General features: G+C 30.0%; 2 protein-coding genes across 3 annotated transcripts; both read left to right on the plus strand.

Annotated features, from left to right (window-relative positions):
• The first annotated feature begins 1,700 nt into the window (after positions 1 to 1,700).
• LOC119600979 (protein CREG1) lies at positions 1,701 to 4,730 on the plus strand. The gene is made up of 4 exons (XM_037951585.1): positions 1,701 to 1,855; positions 3,774 to 4,309; positions 4,376 to 4,457; positions 4,525 to 4,730. The coding sequence occupies exons 2-4, from the start codon at positions 3,821 to 3,823 to the stop codon at positions 4,632 to 4,634; spliced, it is 681 nt and encodes a 226-aa protein (XP_037807513.1). The 5' UTR covers positions 1,701 to 1,855; positions 3,774 to 3,820; the 3' UTR covers positions 4,635 to 4,730.
• Positions 4,731 to 7,612: 2,882 nt separating this feature from the next.
• LOC119600975 (serine/threonine-protein kinase greatwall) lies at positions 7,613 to 17,314 on the plus strand. 2 transcript variants are annotated; one of them, XM_037951580.1, is made up of 11 exons: positions 7,614 to 8,117; positions 9,684 to 10,170; positions 10,278 to 10,436; positions 10,503 to 10,654; positions 10,724 to 10,894; positions 10,973 to 11,104; positions 11,405 to 11,568; positions 15,371 to 15,466; positions 15,534 to 16,118; positions 16,195 to 16,319; positions 16,396 to 17,314. In XM_037951580.1, the coding sequence occupies exons 1-11, from the start codon at positions 7,890 to 7,892 to the stop codon at positions 16,659 to 16,661; spliced, it is 2,565 nt and encodes an 854-aa protein (XP_037807508.1). In that variant the 5' UTR covers positions 7,614 to 7,889; the 3' UTR covers positions 16,662 to 17,314. The 2 variants fall into 2 exon arrangements, with proteins under 2 accessions (XP_037807509.1, XP_037807508.1); XM_037951581.1 differs by lacking the exon at positions 10,973 to 11,104 and having other exon boundaries at positions 7,613 to 8,117; positions 16,396 to 17,230.
• The last annotated feature ends 1,110 nt before the right edge of the window (positions 17,315 to 18,424 follow it).

Genomic DNA, 18,424 nt, shown 5'->3' on the forward strand with positions numbered 1-18,424 from the left:
ATATTAAAAATATCTCCAAATTTTTCATAAATACTAAAATACACAATTTTTATTCAATAATCCCAGATTTGTTGGGATTTTTCGGTCGTTTATCAGGATGAAGCTAGGCCCTACAAATTAATTGTTTCACTTTTATAAAGTAAAGTATTACGTGATTTGTAATTTTTATAAATGTATATGTATCGAAATAAATGTGTTTATATCAGACGGATAATGATTTGCCTTAGAATTAAATACTGATACTGGTACCCCGGAATATGAAGTTAGGTCACATTTCATAATATTTTTTTAAATTGTAAGCAAAAGTGTTAATCTAGTTAATTTTAAATATAAATATTCCAATTCCGACGTGATACACAGATTTTAACTTCATTTTGTTGTCCAATATTATTAAATCAAAATCAGAAAATTCATAGCGTTTTGCGAAAAAAGTCAAAACCATGCAGTAAAATAATTCGTAGGTATTTTAAAATTCAAATTTAAGATCCAAATTCACAGTACATTCGCAAAGAGTTCAGGTCATATTTTATGTGGGTAACGCATTAAGCAACAACATCGAAGAAGTCTAACTTTCACATATTTTCCCGAAAACTTAGCTTACTATCGACAATACTTGATAAAGAAACCTTTTCGCTACCTTGGCGAGAAATGAACATGAAAGCTCTCACGATCATAAAATTAAACATTATGTTAGAAATCATTCTATATTTAAAACCATGCAATTGAAAACATCTCCGAAATACTAAATATTCTCAATGTACGGGAATATTTTATAGGGTTTATGGACCAGGACTAAGACAATTTTCGGATGAACAATTATTTATAACAATAAGATATCAAAATATGTATGGGGGTCCGTGAAATTAAATAAATTCCTCAAGGGGTCCGCGAAGTAAAAAACGGTGGGAACCGCTGCTTTAATTCACAAAAAAAATTGAAAAATTTCACATATATATTTTTTTCAGTGTAAACAAGCATATGACTTATTTAAAAAAAATCCCGTTTCCAACTGTTTGGGATATGTTTAATACCTCTAACAGCTGATATTTGCGCACCGGTTTATTATATTAACAGAACGGATATTATGTGTTTGTGCTGATATTTGTAACACGACAAAATGCCAATTGATTCGATATTAAATTTATACATATTGTTTTCCTATGAATTAACTATGAATTTCTATATTTGAAGGGCTTATTGCAGTAACTCGTTATGCCACATAATTATAAACATTGAGAAAAACGATTTTAAGATTTTTAAAAATTTTATGAAATTTGTACAAATATATTCGGATTAGCAATTTTGTGAAAATTCCAAAGAAGCTTAAAGCTTTTCTATTATATTTAATTTAAAGATTCGGAAACTTTAACGATTTCAAAAATCAAAAACATTTATTCTCGTATTCAGTATTTCGAAGGGAAATTTTCTTTCAAACACTTTTATAAAAATTACCTATTTAAAAATTGCGTAATTTTCATACAAATTTTGAAAATAAATTTCCTTCCGAGATATTTAATATGGGGTTTAGTTAACAGACTGTGCAAGAAAGTCGTTATTAACTAATTTTTTTTTTTTTTTTTGCTTTTGCCTTTTTACTCAATTTTTTGTTTTATTTATTATTTGTTGTTTTGTGTTTAAGCGCATATATTATTCACACAATTTTTTGTTGTTAAACAAAATGTGCGAACAAAGAGCATTTCGCCGAAGAAAATTTTCCTTGTTTTATAAAAACAACAACAACCAGACATTCAGTCACAAAACGACAATTTAACTAAACGGTTTAAAAAATAATTAATAATAATAATAAATAAATTATTTTTAATATTTTTTGTTTGTAAAGCATTCCATATTATAAGTAAGTAGAATTTAATAAAGGTTAATAATCGTATGAAAGTCAAACTTATATCTTTGTAACTTTTGTTTAAAAAATGGTGTAAATTTAGTATTTGGTTAGATTTGTATTTCTTTGAAGAATATTCCATTGCTATATTCTGAAATACGCAAAAAAACCTTATTATTCATTATTAAAAGCATTATGTTCCAAAGCGCACGTATAAGATAATGGCAACAGCTGATAATAAATAGGTATCAACAGATAAAAACAAACGATCGTGTGTATAAATAAAAACATTAGTATTCCTACAGTGGATCAAAAATAAAATGGAAGAACATTTTTTTATTGTAATTAGTACATACAAATTTGAACAAAATGATGTCCGAGTTTAACGGGATTTTCCTTTACGAAAAAAAATGTGTTTGGTACATTTATAACAGTTTTTAACGGTATATTATCGAATATAAGACCGTTGTAATTTCTTAGAAATCGTGTACACCTAACATTTCTTATCGCTAATGGATAGAATTAATCTAAATTTCTATAACAAATGTTGATTTATTTTTATAGCCTACACCACTATAGGGGAAGAGTATTATGGGTTTGTGCTTATGTATGTATGTACATATCGTCACCTAAAATGCAAACGGGCCTATCTAAAATTTTTAAAATTTTACAGGAGAAGCAAAAAACTATTGAAATTGAAAAGTTTGTTGCTATCAACGCGATTTATTTGTAGTAAATAAACAAATTGTTTAATAATGAAACATATCAGTTGTTATGATAGTTGACAATGGCTTATATATAAAAATGGATAAATTGTACCTTTTACCTTTAATATTTAAATGTTTTTGTAGATAGGGCCTTTTGTTTTTTGTCAATGAAATCGCTAATTTTGGTCGGAGGAGTCCAATCTTTTGTGTGGACATTTGTGTTGATGCAATACATTATAATCAACAATAAAATTTTGAATGTATGTATGTTACGTATATAAATATTGGTTCTACAATGAGCATAATAAATAATACTCATCTTAAAGTCATTTTCTGAACCGATTTAGCGATATCTCATAATGCTGCTCATAATTATGATAAATGCTTAAGTATATCTACGGCATAACTTAGTTTCATATAAGGTTAAAAAATTTTTGTAATTATCGAACCTCATTGGACCCTATCCCCCATACAAAGTTCCTCTCAGAAATTGGCTTCAACATCCTTTATTGTTATAAACATTAATATCTGGATGAAGTTCAGAATAAATAACTTTTATACAAACATAAATACCTCCTTCTAATTTGCTGAGGATAGGGCCATATTTGACTATAGCCCCTATTTAAAGTCAAATGTTCATTTATAGGCTCAGTTCATTTTCTCTGCTCTATCTTGTTGTATTAACAGATATGCGGACGTGTCAAAAGTAGACTTAGAATTTACATATGCAATACTACATGTTGTCTAAAATCTATATTCAGATTTACTTCCGATCTTAGCCAACTTTTGAAAGTGTAAAGCCAACTTAACAGATTTCAAAAACGTATATATAATGTACACCGCGATGTCATTTGGCGAATGTTTTCCCCTTAATAAAATGTTAAGATTGTGCTATTTAAAGAAACGCTCAAAAATAATAAATCCTATTTTACTTAAATTACCTGTGTACTACACATACAGATGTTCTGTCTCCGTAACCATTAACATACGTTAGGAAAAATTACAGATTTTGGAAAAAACTACCTGAAATTATAAGCATAAAAGGAAATGTGATAAGCCGCACTAATTCGAATAGTGATGTTATGTGAAAATTCTATAACTTTAAACCAAAATTTAAACCAAATTTAAATGTTATGTTTATGATAAATATTTCCAGAATTCTATTTAAGTGAATAATTTAAAGCTTTTTTAAAGTAGCTAAATTTAATCATTTAATTCTCTTACAGCTTGATACAGATCCAACTGTATCAAACACTAGTTAACCAATTCCATTATGCTGGGAAAAACAATTACGATTTTTCTTTTGCTCGTTGGAGTATATCTTGAATTTGCTACTTGTTATTCAGCTTATCAAGATGCACTCATAATAAGAGAATATAAAAGACAACTACGACGCAATGCAACATTATCGGAACCCGCTTTAAATCATGTCAAAATTGCTCGACAATTGGTGCATCAAGCGAACTGGGCTTCTGTTGGAACAATATCAACAAATAGTGCTGTTAAAGATTATCCAATGGTTAATATAATATCTATAAACGATAATGATGCTTCCGGGCAATCGACTGGACGCATACGGTTTCTTTTGACTGATCTAGATTTTACTGGTCCCGATTGGCAGCATAACAATAAGGCTACATTCTTGTTTACTGATGAGCAATTATTGCATTGTAGCAAGAGGGAGTGGTATGATAATAGAGCACCTATTGATCCCATGGAACCTACATGTGCTCGCGCTATTATAAGTGGACAAGTTATTGAGGTAATTGAACGTTCAATTATAATTTTATTAACTTTTATATTATTTATTACTTTTATACTTTTGTAGATGGATAAAAAAGGCAATGATTATGATGGTGCTTTAATAGCTTTTGTTGAAAGACATCCTGCTGCTAAGAATTGGTTGAAGGGTAAGATTCATTTATAAATTTTAATTTTTTCATAATTTATTAATTTTAATATTTAAAATTATTCCAGCGCACTCATTTTACTTATGTGAACTGAATATTACAAATATTTTTGTTTTGGATTATTATGGTGGACCACATACTATTGATATTACCGAATATTATAATACGAAGCCATAATTTTTTGTACATTATTTAATTTATTTACAGTTTTTCTGTAAATAGTAATAAAAAAAAATTGCAAATTTTTGCAAGTATGCATTTAAATTAAAAAAATGCCAAAGATTTTTTATTATACACACATACATACATATATGGGGGATATATTTATTTGTATGTATTATAGCTTTGTAGAGAATATTCGGACGTTTAAGAGGTGAAAATTTTACCTATTTTTGGTACTTTTTTATAAAAAATTGTTTTTGGTTTACATAATAACGGGCTCCCAATACGATGTTGCAACTGGTACTTTTTTGACTTAGAACTTAGAAACATGTAATTAAGCACTTGAGAATCTATAAAAGTGGACTTTTTGGTACTTTTTCGTTCTTCAAAAGGTACTTTTTGAGTTTTCTATTAAATTGAACATAGAAACATGAAATTATGCACGTAGAGCCTGGAGTAAATGTGAATCTATAAAATGGCACTTTTTGGTACTTTTTCGTTCTTTGACTGGTACTTTTTGAGCTTGCTACAAAATTTGAACCTCGAAACATGAAATTAAGCACTTAGAGCCTGGAGTAAATGAGAATCTATAAAATGGGAACTTTATCGTACTTCGACTGGTACTTTTTGAGTTTTCCATAAAATTAAACCTAGAAACATAAAAATAAATATGTAGAACCCGGAGTAAATTATAATCTATAAAAAGGGACTTTTTAGTACTTTTTCGTTCTTCGACTGGTACTTTTTGAATTTTTTATAATATTGAACCTAGAAACATGAAATTAAGAATGTACAGCCCGGATTAAGTGATAACATATAAAAGGGGACTTTTTGGTACTTTTTCGTTCTTCGACTGGTACTTTTTGAATTTTTTATAATATTGAACCTAGAAACATGAAATTAGGAATGTACAGCCCGGATTATGTGATAACATATAAAAGGGGACTTTTTGGTACTTTTTCGTTCTTCAAAAGATATTTTTTTGAATTTTCTATAATATTGAACCTATAGACATAAAATTAAACCTGTAGGGCACGGGACTTTTTGGAACCCTTTCGTTCTTCAACTGGTTCTATTTGAATTTTCTATTATAATGAACCTAAAAACACAAAACTAGAATCAGAGACTTGAGTGAATGAAAATTTAAAATGGAGTATTTCTGGTAATTTTTCGTTCTTTAACTGGTACTTTTTGAATTTTCTAAAATATTGAATATATAAACATAATATTAAACACGCAGTATCGTAATTGAACGAAAATGTATCTCGCTTACATCCATTTTGCAAAAAGCTCTCGATATCAATCGAAATCTCTATAGGCCATAATTGACCCTGCCCCCTTCAATAATTGATTTTAACGTTTTCTATGTACTTATCAATACCATAATAAAACAATTTTTGTTGGAACGAAAATATGTAATGTAAATATGTATGTATATGAAATCTTCTTCAGAAAATGACTTAAACGCACATAAATGGCATTCAAATTTCGATGTCTACGAAAGAAATATTTTTAGGAACCGAAACCAACATTTATGAAAAATAAAATTATGAGGATCGGTCCGCCAATATAACCCTCTTACAGAAAATCAGTTTATAGCTAATACATCATTCCAAAAGTTATCATTATGATAGAATTATGGTAGAATTAAAAACAATACTTTAAATTATAGAGAACTTTGTCCATAATTGATCCAATTCCACATTTAAGCCCCTAATCCGAAAATCACGATGACGTTCTTATTAATCTAATGATCAAAGTCCATATATATATATATATGACCACTTCCAAAATTTGCTTTTTTACGACATATGATTTACCGAATATAACTCTTACTTCTTACTTAGGAATAGTCTGCCTTTAGAGTTGCGAGTTTTCATACACTCTAATAATGTTTTTAAAGTGAAACTTTTGGAATATTTTCCAATCTCTTTGTGATCCCTTTAAATGATGTTGTTCTGGAAGAACTTTAACATCCATGTAAACATTTTGGGTAATAAATTGGAGGACTACCAATGGGGGGAGCGGAACCTCCCATATGAATTAAATACAAAAATTCGTTTATCTGGGAAACTAATAGAACTAAATTCTTAAAATTTTGCACGAAGAACTTTAATATTCATCTGAACATTTTTGAGAAAAAAGGGAGGACTTTCATCTGGGGGGCTTGAATTAAATAGAAAAATTCGTATATCTGAGAAACTATTAGAGCTAGAATCTTCAAATTTTACTGAACAACATTTAGAGAATAACGGGCGGACTTTCAATGGGGGGCTTGAATGAATTTGATACAAATTCACAATACAATTATGAATTTAATACAAAATTTTGTATATCTGGGAAGCTATTAGATTATTAAAATTTTTCATAGATTAAATTAAAATCTTAATTAACGTTCGGAACAATTGGCGAAATTGCAATAATTTGCGTGAAATCTCCCATATGTAACAAATTGTATATCTGGAAAACCAATGTAGTTAGAATCATCAAAATCGTTAAGTGGGTCTCTTATTTATATTGCTTTTAGGGTAGCACAGCACACTGGGTATAGCTAGTAATTAAACAAATAAAAAATCTTTGTTTTTACGTTATTGATCATTTTCTTAATGCAAATTCTTTTAGAAACTGATTTTCTGCAATTTTTTTTATATGGAGGATAGGGTTAAATATCGGTAGATCCTAGTAAAACTTGGAGAAAGGATTTGTTTTTAATTTTTTCGAATTTTTTATTCATCCCTGCATAATTACTCACACAACTTTTGAGCTTGCTCTGTTTTGTTGTTACAAACAATATATTTGCTTCCAAATTCCCACTTTCTGATCTCTCGGATTCCGTTTTTATTTAAAATCGTAGAAAAATTAAAAACTAAACGTAGTTGAAAACTTAGCCGACTTACAGTCGATTTTAAGCCGCCGCCGACATATTTAGTGTTAGTTGCCGCCGCCGTTAATATTTGTCGGCGCAGGGCTCTGAATACAACCCTGTAGCAACTTAAATTTATTTTCCAACGTCTGCCGTGAAAATTGCATTTTCAACAATACTTTCTTATTAATTGCCAGAATAGTTATAAAAAATTAATATATCGCTTCAAATACAAAAAATTTTTGAAAAATATTGAAAAATTTATAGAAATAAATATGAAAAAACAAAATTCTTAGGATTTACGCGAATAAAAAAACAATTGTTAACGAAATACAACTTGTGCGTGCGTGTGTGTTTATTTTTCTTGAACTAAAAAAAGTCGCGGGTTTTATTTTCGTTTTAAAATAATGGAGGAACGTGAGACACTATTGCTGGAGGAGAGTTATTGCAGTAAAGTGGGCAATAATACGACTACTGATGCTATGGACAAGGATGATTCTGATGTGTTGCATAATAATCAACCGATTGAATATAAAACACCCAAGAAATCATCGATATTAATTGATGGCGAACGTTTGTTGGATAAAATAAATATTTTGACAACAAAACCAGAAAATACTTCAACATGTACCAAAGTAAGTATGGAGATGATAGTGCTTGCTAATATTTGGATAAATGATGAAATTCATGAGCATTTATGTAGTTTTTGATATTCCTTGATAAAAAGTCCTGTTATTTTTCATGTGATATTCATGTTAATGCAAGATTATGTTGTTGTTTTTGTTTACAATCCCATTTTGTTGTATACACATTCACACAAACACGCGTATTTAGTCGGCTAATGTTGTTGTTTTGTAAAAAGAAAAAACCGTTTTTCTAGAGTTGCCAATAAATGAAAATAGTATGAAAGGCGGTCGAATAAATTAAAAGCAAAATATAAAACAAAGTTAATGCGTGTTAATTTTCCAAGTTTGGGATTGAAAACAAAATTTTCAAATTTTCATTCTGTCTACATTATTGCAGAATTGTATGTGCGTATGTTTTTATTTCAGTAATGTGAGTAATGTGAGTATGTTTATAATAGTAATGGTTTGGTGAATTTATAAACAAAAGTATGAAACTAGATCCCTCAGATATTGAGGGAACGTTGAATAACATAATATTGAAACAATAAGTGACTAAGACTTACCGGTGAAAATATTAACTCAAGCCTAGCGGATCACTGTGTTAGAAGATATGTTAGAGGGATACCACCGGGAGTGGTACTACCTCTGCCGTGAGAGTTTAACGGCATGCTGTATGCAAAAGCAACCAAAGGACTTATTGGAGTTATTCTTCTATCTTATTATGGTTGGGAAACATAATGGACGCTAACGGTCTGCGAGTGGAGTTGCGCCTTAAAGTGTATAACTCTTCCTTACCTAACCCAGATCCCTAAACCAACTTATAATTAACAAATCATCCATGTTTATAATTTAATCAAAGTATAGTTCGCAAAGGATCTTAAGGAACGCCTTCAAAATCACTTTTCTATATACATTTGACTATAGGTCCCTTATTTTTCCCCAAATTATGAAAAAGTTAATCATCATAACCCATACAGGACTCTCTTATAAATTTAATAGTGAGAGGAGAACATTAACTCTGTTTTACAATTAAGATCTCAACATAAACAGAATTACTTATTTTTTCATTAGTTCGATATAAAATACGAAAATTGATAGGAAACTCTACAAATGTCCTTCAATGTTGATTTACATGATCTATTCTATGTTCCATTGCAACTACTTGTTAAGAAAGACTTTTCGGATAACGTCTTTAGCAGAACTGCTTGGTTTTAGAGGCGGACAAACAATTTGTTTCATTTTCCTGTTTGGTCGATTTTATTAGTTTTTAAATACCAAAAGATTTTGATTGACATATGAATCTATTCCTGAAGTGATTATCTTCTAGACCTTAGCACACCTTGAACAGACAAAGGGACGGACGAACTTTCAACATTTTAGAATAGAAGAATTCAGAAATTCGTTTGATGCTACAAGTAATCCAAGTAAGTATATCCTCTGCAGATCAGATCCACGATATAAAATAGAACTATAGGCGATACCTATCAACAATCAAAGTATTAGTACTTGGAATAGTTTTCTGTCAGTTACAAACAAATTGTAATATTTACCCAATTTTTTATTATTTCTTTACAGCTTCCAACTATAAAAGATTTTGTAATTATTAAACCCATTAGTCGTGGTGCATTTGGTAAGGTGTTTTTGGGCTATAAAAATAATGATCCCAATAAATTATTCGCCATCAAAGTGATGCGTAAATCTGAGATGATCAATAAAAATATGGTCTCGCAAGTGATAACAGAACGTAATGCATTGGCTCTATCTAGAAGTCCCTTCTGTGTTAGTCTCTTCTATTCTCTGCAATCAGTATCGTATGTATATTTAGTTATGGAATATATGGTGGGTGGTGATTTAAAATCCCTATTAGCCATGTATGGTTATTTTGATGAAGCAGCAGCACGTTTTTATGTTGCTGAAGTGGCGTTGGCATTGCAATATTTACACGAACATGGTATTATTCATCGTGATATTAAACCTGATAACATGTTGATATCGGCAACGGGTCATGTCAAATTGACCGATTTCGGTTTGAGTAAAATCGAAATGAGAAGAGGCGAAAGAGGTGAGTTTGCCTAGTTCTAGTTGTATATGTAATTATATTCGATTTTTAAAATGCGTTTTTAAAAGTATTAATATTTTAAATACTATTTTCTCTTTTTAATTGTAAAGACTTGGAAATATCTGATCTCATAAATTGCTCTCCTAATCTAAATGCCCGAACACCTGGTCAATTACTGTCTTTAACTTCACATTTATCATTTGGTTCGGAGAGAAAATTAGAATGTGGAACGGGAACTTCGAATTTTATAAATGCCATTAACAAACATAGTAAGTTCAAATCATTTATTAATCTATATAACAAATTTAAACATCTGTTTGCTTTCTTTTTCGCAGACATAATGGAATCTTCCGATAGTGAAGCCGACACTTCTCTAAACGATGCAGAGAAAACAGATGATAGTAAAATATCTGGAGTTTCCCCTTTCTTTTCAGCTGAAGAAATAAATGTTTCAATAGCTCATACGTGTAATAACAACAACAATAATGTAAATATTTTCAAACTACAATATATTTCTTAAATTTCCCTAATTAAATTTTCCGAATTTTCTTTACAGTTAATGGATAGTTCATCATCATATCATACTTGTGCCTCTGTGGATGTAAGTAAACTATCACCACCTTTAGATCCAGCTTTATGCAATAATAATAATAAAATTTTAACCCAGCGACGTGTTGAGTTCGCTGAAAATAATAATTTAGCCATTGATGCTAAAAGTTTTTGTAATGTAAGTCTTAATTTTCTTCTACAATAATAAATTTCATTGCATTTCTTTAACACTCAACATATTTTCCGTTTTGAAAAGGGTTGCAAATATGATAGTAATACTAAGGGTTATGATAAAGAAAACATCTGTAATAAGAATTTAGTTAAAGTGGAAAATGCTGACGATACTTCGTTTGAATTTTCTATGATGCGTCGTCGTTCCATTGATGAGGTGTGTGTTTTTCTTATTCATATTTGTTTTCTTGTTCTTAAGTATTTCCCATTTCATTTTCAACATGTTTTATCTTGTCCTTGTTTATTGTGTTTAACCATCATAAATGTCTCATACATGTACATAATCATGTTTGTTTATACTAATATATGGGTGTCTTATAATGTGATCTCTTTCATTTTATGTTCTATAATCAATTGCCTAATTAATTTAATATTTAACTATTATGTACATATTTTATGTATAAATTAGTTATAATTTTATTTTTTTCGACTTTTTTTGTTTTTTTTTTGTATTTAGCGTATACGTTCTTCCAAAGGACAAGAGGACTCTGGTGTTTCAAGTCGCAAAAGTGATTGTTCAAATTCAAATATAAATAGTGAAACCACTTCGTCTTCTATTGATAAAGTCGAAAATTTGTGCAATTCTAGAGACGATTACAGTTGTTCGGATTATTCAAAAAGGTAAGTTTATTTTTGTTATTTAATATTGCTTTTATAGTTTTATGCATGTTTCTATCAAATATCCAACTATTTGACTTGTGTGCCATATTAGCGTAGTGATTGATTTCTTTTTATTATTTGTAAATTATGCCTCTTTGTATTCTACTTTGTATAAATGTCTTTGAAAATGGTTTTTAAATTGAAATATATTTTAATTTCAACTGTAAATAGATCAATAGTAAACAACCTTTGCAAACACAGCAGGTCTACATAGTTGCTAAAACTCAACATCATAATGTAGAACAATATATATTGCTAAAAGTATAGAAAATATATGTATCTAATCAATAGTTTAAAATTTATTTTGAAAGTGTATGAATAGCATATTTTTATACCCACCATCAAAAAAGATGGGGGGTATATTGATTTTGTCATTCCGTTTGTAACACATCGAAATATTGGTCAGAGACCCACAAAAGTATATATATTCTGGGTCCTCATTAAATTCTAAGACGATCTAGCCATGTCTGTCCGTCTGTCCGTCTGTCCGTCCGTCCGTCCGTCTGTCTGTCTGTCTGTCTGTCTGTTGAAAGCACGATAGAGTCCGAATGGAAAGAGCTAGAGGCTTGAAATTTCACATAAATATTTCTTATAGGTAAGGTTTGTTTGGTATTGAAAATGGGCAATATCGGTCCACGTTTTCGGATAGCCCCCATACAAGTGGCCCCTAGAAAAGCAGCTTTAACAGCCATAACTTGTTTAAAAATACGAATATAGCGATGAAATTCGACATAGGTAAGTTTCTTGTGATCCAAAATCACTGTGCAAAATTTTATGAGGATCGGTCCATAATTGACCCTACCCCCCATATAAGGTCCCCTTCAGAAAATGACTTTAACGCTCATTACTGGCTTAAAAATTCTAATATATAGATGAAATTCGACATAAGTAATTTTCATACGAGTCAAAATCTATCTAAAAAATTTTATGTTGATCGGTCCATGATTGACCCTACCCCCCATATAAGGTCCCCTTCAGAAAATGACTGCAACGCTCATTAATGACTTAAAAATACGAGTGTAGCGATGAAATTCGACACAAATAAATTTTATACGAACCAAATTCTGTCTACCAAATTTTATGAGGATCGACCCATAATTGACCCTACCCCACCATATAATGTCCCCTTCAGAAAATTACTTTAACGCTTATAACTGGCCTAAAAATACGAATATATAGATGAAATTAGACATAAGTAAGTTTCATTCGAGTCAAACGAGGTTTGATGGTGGGTATACAAGATTCGGCATAGCCGAATATAACACTCTTACTTGTTTACATTTAGAAAGCTGCTATAAACGGTCATTTTCGGTAAATAATTTGCGGTAATTTTGACATAGATTAAGCTATGTATACACGGTTGTTAGATCTTATAACGTTGGTAGTAAAATGTCTAACAACAATGTCAACCGAGAACGTTGCAAAAGAAAAATTGGAAGTTCACACGATTGTTAGACATTTTCTGCACATTTTACGGACAACGTTGTAAGATCTGACAACCGTGTATCACAGCTTTTAGATGCGTAACTTGAATCGTTAGTACAGCGATATAAGACTTAAACTATCACAATTTAATTAGTTTTCAAAATAAGTTTATAATACTGATAACATATTCACTAGGAATAGGAATTTAAAATGTTTGTTCTGTGTTGACATGTCTTTTTAGTACATATTTATTTTACTAGTTGTTGAAAGTTCTTTCTTGAAAAGTTATCCAACATTAATTATTTATAACTCACACCTCTTTATGCATAAAAATATTAGTAATAATACCCACCTGATTAAGGTATGTCCGTACGTCTGTAAACCTTGTAATGAAAATACAATTTGAAGTTTGGCATCTATGCTTTTTTGACCCATAGGACGAAAATGGTTATACAATCTAAGCATCCGAATAGGGTTTTGGGTTAATTATGTTAAATATACTACTATCTAGACAAAAATAACGCAATTTTTATAGTTTGTGAACCTTCTGGTACAGTTAAAAAGTTGCATGGTGTTTGTAGTACTTTGTGTGGGTGTTGGTTAAAAGTGCTTGTAACTATTCGTTCCTGGTAGCAGATGAGAACACTGATACAACCGGCTCTTAACCTGTAGCCAATAATGGTTTTCGTCCTTCGTTGTAGTGACTTCTCTTCGTTTATTATTGGTAATCGGTCGAAATCAGATGGGTTGATGTCGTGGATGTCTCCAATATAACGCAGAAAGGTCTTCCATTAGAATTTGATTGTTGGGATGATATGGCTGATAATATGTCACCAGAAAATTTTCTGGTTTCTTCATGTTAGAGATTCACAATTGTTATCTTGACACATCCGATTGTGATTCGGTGTGTCACTGAAAAAATTAATTTTAATTAAAAAGGTAGCGACTCAAAAAATTATCAGCAAGTGCTTTTACGACTTTTTTCGTAATTTCACTTTCTGGTTGATGTAGTTGCATTACGAGAATTAATGTAGAATGCTTCGGATTTTGAACCGTAGGAATATGTCTACTTTCAACCGAGATGTAAATTTTCACACTTCTTCAGTTCAATTTTTATCTTTTATCTTGTGGTGAACTTAATAAACGCTTGTATGCCACAGAAATAGTTTGACATAGTTGGTGGTTGGTAGTTGATCGCTGCTGTTGATTAAGTCGGTTGGCAATCTGAGTATCAGGAATGATCATAGTAGTCATTTTAAAACTTTTGCAACTGGTGTTAATATAGAAATCGGACGGTATGATTCTCCAATTGTAGCGGGTTTTGTCAGGTTTTAGAATAGGCGAATCGAGTGGTTTGCTGCTTTAGCAAGTTTCTTTAAAATCAGCATTGATAAGGCGATGTTAAGGTTTGGATTTAAAAATAATGTGTTTTATTTTAGTGTTAAGGAAGTTAATAGGACGATCTCATTTGCTCCGGTTCTGCGAAGTGGGTTGTTCGAAGAACTTCCAACAGAACTAAATTAAATTTTACTAGATCGAATCCTTGTATATGTATATTTATGCGTCTTTTTCTCATTGTGTGAATATATTTTTGTTTCTTTTATCACTTTGTAATGTATATTCAATTGTAATAGTCCATAGAAGTGTTTAATTATATACCGATCCTCTTTAAATTTGGTAGAAATTGCTTGCACTTTTGTATACATATGTATAATTATATAAATTGTTTATGTAAAGCCAGTTATACTCGTTAATGTCATTTTATGAAGGGGGGACTAGTGTATTTATGGGTGTATAATTAGCCGATCGTCGTTGAAATTGAAGTTTTGTTAAAATTGGTTGATTGTAGTTTTAATTTTGATTGTTGACCATAAATTTTAACTTGTCTGTATATTTCACAAAAAAAAAAAAAAAAAACAGTTGTTACATATTTTTTGTCAAATATGTAAGAGATGTGAATTTCACTTTGTGAACGTACTTTTAGATGAAAGTTTAGTGTTTGATTAAAATACAAAAAACATTAAATAATTTTCATGTTGTTATACCTATAAAATTAAAGAAATGATTTGGAAGTAGACAATGCATAAGTAATAGATTTTAGTGGTTGGAGAATTATGTACTAAAAAAAAAATAAATATAAGCTGTGATTTTTTATTGAAAAATAAAGATTTAAGTAAGTATAAGATTTTAAATATTGCTTGTACACATTTTCAAAACTTGCTCCCTTTATAACTAAAACCAAATTTCAAAACTTTTAACATAATTTTATTTCTTTAATAACCTACAAACAAATCTACATTCTACTTCAACTATAAACAACAATCAATCAATTTATCAGCTATAATATAAACAACACAAACGAAATAAGCGGAATACGTATGCATTCGCCATTTCGCAATATATCAAGGAATTTTAAACGACCAGAATTTCAAAGGTGTTTAATTCAAACTTTTATAAATATATTAAAAGTCATAATAAATATTTTTTTTCATTTCATCCAGTTCTTTTAGAGGCATGAAACGTAAAATAAATTTAATAAATCGTTCGGAAAATAATTCAATCTATGATGCAGATGGTTATAATAATGGCTCTGGTAGCACAGGTTTAACACAAGAAATTGATATTTTGGATATTGGTTCGAGCACGCCGAAAAAACGCAAAGCAAAATCTCCCATTAGAGGTGTTTTGAAAGTACGTTCTCTTTCCGATGATGAAATGCCACAATTGATTAATGAAAATGTAGCTAATGTGGTCTTTTCAACACCGGTCTCCTCACAAAAATTACCCAGACGTGATGGTGGTCTTTTGGGCAAATTAAAGGCTACACGCTTTGCTTTACCACTCTCCATTGAGACCAAGAAACGTGAACAGGCAGCAGATAAAACATCAGGTGTGCAATATTTGAAAATGGCTCATGATGATCCCACCATGTCACCAATTAATTTAAATACAAATTCGGCACCAAAAACACCGAAAAATATTAATACCCCGTTCCGTACACCTAAATCGGTGAGAAGAGGAGGTCGTCAGTCGAGTGAACGTATTTTAGGAACTCCAGATTATTTAGCTCCAGAGTTATTGCTGAAGTAAGTTTTACATTTACTTTTGGAATATTTTTTAAAAAGAATTTTCAATTAATTTTTACGCTGATTGATTCTTTAGACAAGGTCATGGTCCTGCTGTAGATTGGTGGGCATTGGGTGTATGTTTTTATGAATTTTTAACGGGTATACCACCATTTAATGATGAAACGCCCCAAAAAGTATTTGACAACATTCTTAACAAAAGTAAGTATATGAAGTGTTTAATCTAAAATTTAAAAATCTAATAACAAAACATTAAATAAAATAACTCTCACCATAGATATTGAATGGCCAGAAGGGGATGAAGCTTTATCACCAGATGCCGTCGAAGCAGTCGAACTGTTACTTACAATGGATCCAACCGAAAGACCTGCCGCTAAAGAGGTACAACAAATGCCATTCTTTGAATGCATTGACTGGGAACACTTAGAGACGGAAGAACCACCATTTGTGCCAAATCCAGAAAATCCTACAGACACTGCATACTTTGAGGCGCGCAATAATATGCAACATTTAAAATTGTCTAATTTTGCTCTTGAAGACTAAAAATAACAACATTATAACTATATTCCCTCGCTCTATCTTTCTCATTAGCAAATGTGCTAAAAACTATGCATTGTGATAAGTAGAATTATATATTAGATGTTTTATTATTAAAAAAAATATATTGTATTTTGTTATTTGTTTAAACAAACCTACCGTTTAACCGGAGCCAGGCTGCATCCTATTGAACATATTAACAAAACACATCAATATTTACCAACCCAAAAAACGATTTCCTTTTCAAACTTATAAATTTTAAATTTAATTATGATTTTTTTTTATATTGTTTTCTTTTTATTTTTTTTATTGTTTTTATGTTATTTGTAAGTTTTTCTTTTAATTTTTTTTATATTCATTTAGTTAATTCTCTCTTATGATTAAAATAAATGTTTATTACTTTTAATTTAATTAAAATACATACACGAATACAGTCATCATGTATAACTTTATAAAAAAATATATATATTTTTATGATTTCATTCTTAATGTTTAAGAGGAGCATTCTTTGACTTTGTCTTAATACTTTTTCCATTCCTTTCCTTTCTAAGTAATTGCTATTTTGTTTTTTATTTTGCTCATAGTTTATAGTTAAACATGTATAAATTGATAGTAAATTTAAATTGAAAATAAAAAAAAAAAAACAAACAAAAAAAGTGTAAGAGAAAAAAACATTTTGTTCGTTTTATTCGTACAAAAATATAAATCATCTGTAATGCAATTGCTATACCCTTTTTATTTTTCTTCTTACGTAGTCTTTAGTATGTCAATTTTCTATTTTTTTTCAAACTTTTAACAATTGGGGTCAATTTGCTGTTTATATATTGGTTATTTTTCTTTTTTTATTTCCTTTGTTTTGTATCCATTGATGTTTCACTACAAAAATTTGCATATGTTTGCTTTTTATTTAGTTATTTAAATTGTTTTATTAGGATTCTTCTTTCTCCCTTATCCTTACATCAAATTTGCATAAATCACTTGCGTTCGTTTTTTTTTCTGCTCTACTCTTTTTTTTATCGTGTTGTATTCTTATTTAAACTTAATGAAATTGCTGTGAATAAAGAAGAGTTGTTTATTGAAGTGATTTATGTTCTTATTTTCTGTTAATGAATTCATTTTAAAGTTAAGTGCAATATTTAAGATTAATAAAAAGAAATCAATCACTAATCGGCTGAGAAATGTTTAAATTACGTTATACTTTATGTGTTAGAAAAGGAAATGTAATAAATAGTTAGAAAAGTATGTGTATACAACGATTTTTATTACGTATTTAAAGTTAGATTTCAAAAATTTTTATTTTCTCATCGAATTACATTAAAAAGGCTCATTTGTACATACAATGGTAATCGATGCCAAAAAAAAAATAGTTTTTTGTCACAAAAGTTTAGAATTTAATTTTCAGTGTTTGAGCAAAATAGCCTTAATCTAGGGTCATGTTAACGTAGTCATGATCTAATAAAATGTTTATTATAGTTTATTATACCCTACACCACTTTACTGGGGAGGGTATATTGGATTTGTGCTAGACCCACCTTAAAGTATACCAATCGGCTTAGAATCGTTTTCTGAGTCGATTAAGCTATGTCCGTCCGTCCGTCTGGCTGGCTGGCTGTCCATGTAAACCTTGTGCGCAAGGCACAGGTCGCAATTTTTAAGATAATTGGATGAAATTTGGCACGCACGTTTTATTTGACCCAAGGACGAAGCCTATTGAAAATGGTTAAAATCGGTCCATTATTTCACCTAGCCCCCATAGAACAGAACCCCCC

Source organism: Lucilia sericata, unplaced genomic scaffold, assembly GCF_015586225.1.
Source record: "Lucilia sericata isolate MDLA Ls3-8-SP2 unplaced genomic scaffold, ASM1558622v1 Contig000132F_arrow, whole genome shotgun sequence".
Classification (NCBI taxonomy): domain Eukaryota; kingdom Metazoa; phylum Arthropoda; class Insecta; order Diptera; family Calliphoridae; genus Lucilia; species Lucilia sericata.